The 5,722-nt window shown below is 48.7% G+C and overlaps 1 protein-coding gene across 1 annotated transcript; it reads right to left on the bottom strand.

Annotated features, from left to right (window-relative positions):
* Window positions 1-633: 633 nt before the first annotated feature.
* LOC138370057 (uncharacterized) lies at window positions 634-4,168 on the bottom strand. Its single transcript, XM_069333835.1, has 2 exons — window positions 1,170-4,168; window positions 634-1,027 (listed from the first exon to the last, which is right to left on the bottom strand). Exons 1-2 carry the CDS (start codon window positions 4,166-4,168, stop codon window positions 634-636), a joined length of 3,393 nt encoding a protein of 1,130 aa, XP_069189936.1.
* Window positions 4,169-5,722: the final 1,554 nt, after the last annotated feature.

Raw genomic sequence — 5,722 nt, forward strand, 5'->3', positions numbered from 1 at the left:
AAGGCTGGTACGGCCACTCCACGAACGATATAAGGGGTACGCCCTAGACAGGAGTCTCGTGTGATATCACAAATCACCCTCCTGTCCTCAATACCCCAGTGGATGATCGTCTCCAACAGTCGGTCCCGGGTAAATCCTTTCACTGCCACTCCACTGGCAGGCTAACACACCACAGTGTTCTTCCGGGGGGACGACGTCACAACAGCTGCAGCAAACGTTCACAGTATGGAGACTGGCTGCCTCGGGTAGACTGACTCGACTCCCATCACAGTAGTCCCAGGTCGACTCTGTAAGCAGACACGTCATCAATAACTGGGACACTAATACACCTCACTTACAGGCTAAGATACAAACGCCCGACATATCCAATCCATAGATGGCGTTGTAGTCTGAGCATCACCTCACCAGAGGTCAGCGGCGGCGGGGTTGAGTGCTGCACGGGACTGGAAACTGGTCCTCGTAGCTAGTACACGTCGTTGGTTTGGAGGGGGGTTTCGGGAGCTGACCCACAGATGGCGTGGTCGTTACCTGCTCCTGGCTCAGGACGCTGGATCCGGGTTCGTAACACCTCCCCACCAAAAGGAATTTGGTTTGGGGTTCTATAAAAAAAAAAAAAAAAATTAGTATAAGGGTTTAGATGCGAGATAATGCATCAGCTACCACATTGTCCACCCCTTTGATGTGTTCAATCTGGAGGGGGTATTGCTGCAAATGGAGACTCCATCTGGTGAGCCTGAGGTTCTTCTGCCTAAACTGAGCCAGGAACTTTAGAGGATTATGGTCGGTCCGTACTAATATAGGATGACCGTTGCTTGTTAGATACACCTCAAAGTGCTGGACGGAATTAATTAAGGCCAACGTTTCCTTTTCTATCACCGAGTAATTAAGCTGGCTGGGGGTGAACTTCTTAGAATGATAGGCCACCGGATGTTCCACCCCCTTCTTGTCCGTCTGGGATAAAACGGACCCCAGGCCATAGTCAGAGGCGTCGACCGTCAAGATAAATCTATCCTCAAAGCTCGGGGACCTGAGGATTGGAGAAGAGATCAGAATTGCTTTGAGACTCTCGAATGCCTTCTGGCAATTCTCATTCCATATTAACTTCACCCCCTTCTTCAACAGATTGGTCAGGGGGGCGGCGATGGAGGAAAAATTAGGGACAAACTTACGATAAAACCCAGCCATACCGAGGAAACGCAAGATGTCCTTTCCTGGTAGCTGGCGTAGGATACTGGACTATTGCCTCGATCTTGCTGGCCTTCGGCGCAATCCATCCTCCTCCAACCTTATGACCTAGGAAGACGACAGAGGTTCTGGCAAACTCAGATTTATGCAGGTTGACCACCAATCCTGACTGGAGCATGGCCTTGAAGAAATCCTCTATGTGACGCAGATGATCCTGCCAATCTACATCATATATTAATACATCATCGATGTAGACTAAGGTGTTTTCCACGTCACGCAACACAGTACCCATCAGTCTCTGGAAAGTGGAGGCTGCGTTTTTCATCCCGAATGGCATCACCTGACATTCAAACAGCCCATCGGGAGTCACAAATGCTGATATGGGTTTGGCTTTTTCCGTGAGGGGAACTTGCCAATAACCCTTGAACAGGTCAAATTTAGTCAGGTAATGAGCTTTGCCTATGGCATCTAGACATTCCTCTACTCTGGGGAGAGGGTAAGTGTCTGCTACTGTGACCTTATTCACCTGGCGATAATCAATACAAAGACGGTATTTCTTACCAGGTTTGGGCACTAGTAGTATCGGGGATGACCATGGGCTCGAGCTCGGGGCGATCAGATGGTGTTTCAGCATATAATCTATCTCCTCTTTCACCACCCGTTTCTTCAGTGGGTTGAGACGGTACGGGTGTTGCTTTATAGGGCGGACTCCTTCCTCCAGCTGGACATCATGCCTCAAGACAGACGTTAATCCTGGAACATCGTCGAAGATGGGTTTGTATTGCCGGATCAACTGCAGCAATGATGACTGATGTCCTTCGGCCACGTGTGTCAACTTTGCCTGCAAGTTTAACAGAATGTCTGAGTTAGTCAATACCTCTTCTTCCTCCTCAATGTCGTCATTAGTGGTCACTAAGGTTACGGGGAGCGTATCCCGCCCCTCGTATCTCTTGATCATATTAACATGAACCAGAGTTTCTTTCTTACGGCGGTCTGGAGTACTAAGAAGGTAATTGAGGTTAGTAACCTTCTTTACAACCGGATAGGGACCTACGAATCTGGCGCTCAAACTTCCAGTTATTGTAGGAGTACATACCAAAACCAGATCTCCTACTCGAAACTCCCTTTGCTTGGTCCTCCTATCATACCTGCTCTTGATAGTTCTTTGTGTATTGTCCAAGTTCCTTGTAGCCATCTCCCAGGCTGAGAACAGCCGTCCTTTATTTGTAGACAACCAGTCCACCATATCCTCGTTGGTTTCCGCGTCCAGCCAATGATCTCGTGCCACCTCTAAGGGACCTCTTACTGAGTGACCAAAGATCATCTCGAATGGGGAGATTCCTAGGGATTCATTGGGCACTGATCTTACCGCAAATAGGAGGTAGGGCAGTTCTTCAACCCACTTATTCTGCCTGTCGTAGCAAAACTTCCGAAGCATGCCCTTCAACGTCTGGTGAAAACGTTCCAAAGCTCCTTGAGACTCGGGATGGTAGGCACTAGAGGTTATCTGCTGAATTCCCAGGTCGGCGATCTGTTGGCGAAACAAGTGGGACATGAAGTTAGATCCCTGGTCCGTCTGAATAGTCTTGGGAAGACCGTATCGTGAGATGAACCAGAGCAGTTGTTTCACCAAGACCCTAGCTGTGATGGTCTTAAGGGGGATCGCTTCTGGGTACCTACTAACCCGATCTAGTATTGTTAGCAAATACTGTACCCCTGAGGTAGCAGGTGGAAGAGGGCCTACTATATCCAAGATGAGGTGTTCGAAGGGCTCACCTATTGATGGAATGGGGTATAAAGGGGCTTTGGGGACAGGCTGGTTTGCTTTCCCGGCCACCTGGCAGGCGTGGCAGGTCTTGCAGAAACGACGTACGTCCTCCTTCATATGCGGCCAGTAGAAGCCCTTGGCTAGGCGTTGGAAAGTCTTAGAGATCCCACCATGTCCAGCAAATCTATTAGCATGGGCTGTTTCTAACAGCTTGGATCTGAACACGGCTGGGACGACTATCTGATCACCTACCGCACTTGACTGGGGGTATTTCGGAGGATGCCGGCGACACAGTACACCACTTGACCACACATATAGATCCCCTCCTTTCGCAGGAGACTCTACGGTGTCGGCCAACTTCCGTACCTGAGGGTCCTTCTTCTGTTCCTCTATCAGATGGGCTCGAGTCCAGCGTTCAGGAACCGGCATCTGGACGAGCGGGACTGGTGTATGGCTACTTGTAACCTGTGGGATAGGAGGAGAGTCAAACAAAGTGTTTAGATCTAGTGGTGCATGGAGGTGCGCCTGAGACCTGGTTTGCACTGCTGCGATGGGACTGGTCTCTTCACGTCCTGGATTATCCACTACCAGGGGACAGTTGGGTAATAATCCTAGGGCTAAGTCATTGGCTAATATTACGTCAATCCCCTCTATGGGAAGACTATCCACCACGGCCAACCGACACTCACCTTTGAAGTGCTGAGAGTCTAGATGCACTTGTACCAATGGGGCAACGTACAAGGTGGAAGGGAATCCACCCAGGATTACCTTCTGCATCTCATCAGCCGATATACCTTCGGGTAATGATGTTGCCAGAATCAGAGACTGGGCCGCTCCACTGTCTCTAAGTATTACCACAGGCGTACTTGAAAGGCCACTGGCTACATATCCTTGGGAGGTATATGGGGCGAACAATCCTTTCCTCTTCTCTAGGGTGGATGTCGGTGGTACTATACTGTTCATCAGCATGACTTCCCTACGGGGATTAGTACCTGTACTGCCACGACACCTTGCAGCAATATGTCCTCTCCTGCCGCAGGTCCAACACAATACATCCCTTTTAGGACTAATCTTCCGAGGACTATCTGAGGTTGGCCTGGCGACACTTCGAGGGCCAGTTCTATCTTCCGGTTTATGTTTGGCTGGATATCTTGAATAGGTCTTCGGGACGTACCTAGCAGATGGCCTATGAGTCAGGATATACTCTTCAGCCATGGTGGCTGCCGCACTCAAGGTCTCTACCTGCTGTTCCTCTAGGTACGTCTTCAGATCTCCAGACAAACAATCCTTGAAGTCTTCGAGTAGAATCAGCTGCTCGAGGTCTTTCCTGGTCTCCACCTTCCGAGAGGCGCACCATTCCTGGAAAAGTCGCTCCTTGATTGTAGCGAATTCGGTGAAAGTGTGCTCTGAGGTCTTCTTCAGGTTTCTGAACTTTTGCCTATACGCCTCAGGTACCAATTGGTACGCCATGAGCACAACCTTCTTCACCTTGTCATAATCGCTGGAGTCGTCAAGGGATAACGTAGAGTAGGCGATTTGGGCCTTCCCAGTCAAGACTGACTGTATCATGATGGCCCAATTCTCCCTTGGCCACTCCAAAGAGGCAGCGACTTTCTCGAAGGCTGCAAAGAATTTTGACACTTCCTTCTCATGGAATTTGGGGACCATTTTGATGTTGCGTACCGGATCGAAGCTACTGGTGTCCGTTGTTTGCCTCCGACCACCGCCTAATCGCAAAACTTCTAGTTCATGTTGTCTCTCTCTTTCCTCTTTGTCTCGTCGTTCTTGTCTGTCTCGTTCCTCTCTTTCTCGCTCTCGTTCTTCTCTCTCTCGTTCTCGTTCTTCTCTCTCTCGTTCTCGTTCTTCTCTCTCTCGTCTCTCTTCTCTTTCTCGTTCTTCTCTCTCTCGTTCTCGTTCTTCTCTCTCTCGTCTCTCTTCTCTTTCTCGTTCTTCTCTTTCTCTTTCTCGTCTCTCTTCTCTTTCTCCTAATTCTAAACGTCTCATCTCTAATTCTTTATCTCCAGGTAGGCGCTCACTAGTACAAGCTCTGGTTTGCTCAAATATTTTAATCTGGCAAGACAATCCTCTCTGTTCAGAAAAGCCTGAACCTCGTCCAGATCATCGATGGTAGCTTTGTCTGCCATTGTCACAGATGGAACACTTTGCACTTAACACACTGCTTACACGTTAGCACTTAACACACCGAGCACTGTTCTACGCCAATATTGCACTTTATCGCACCAAACGCCCGACATATCCAATCCATAGATGGCGTTGTAGTCTGAGCATCACCTCACCAGAGGTCAGCGGCGGCGGGGTTGAGTGCTGCACGGGACTGGAAACTGGTCCTCGTAGCTAGTACACGTCGTTGGTTTGGAGGGGGGTTTCGGGAGCTGACCCACAGATGGCGTGGTCGTTACCGCACCTGGCTCAGACGCTGGATCCGGGTTCGTAACACTATGTTATAAAAGTTTGTCTCAGAGACATCTAAAGTTATTCTTAGAGTTATCAAATGTAATCTCTAACTCACTTTTGTTCATCAAAGTTGATCTCAGAGTTAACAAAGGTAATCTCTAACTCACTCTCGTTCATCAAAGTTGTTTCAAAGACATCAAAGTTAATCTCAGAGTTATCCAAAGATATTCTCATGTCCACAAAGTTATTCCAAGAGACGTCAAAGTTAATCTCAGACATCTTCGTTCATAAAAGTTATTCTCAGAGCCATCTAAAGTTATTCTCTAAGACATCAAAGTTATTCTAAGAGCTATC

The sequence above is a fragment of the Procambarus clarkii genome, chromosome 30 (assembly GCF_040958095.1).
Source record: "Procambarus clarkii isolate CNS0578487 chromosome 30, FALCON_Pclarkii_2.0, whole genome shotgun sequence".
NCBI lineage: Eukaryota > Metazoa > Arthropoda > Malacostraca > Decapoda > Cambaridae > Procambarus > Procambarus clarkii.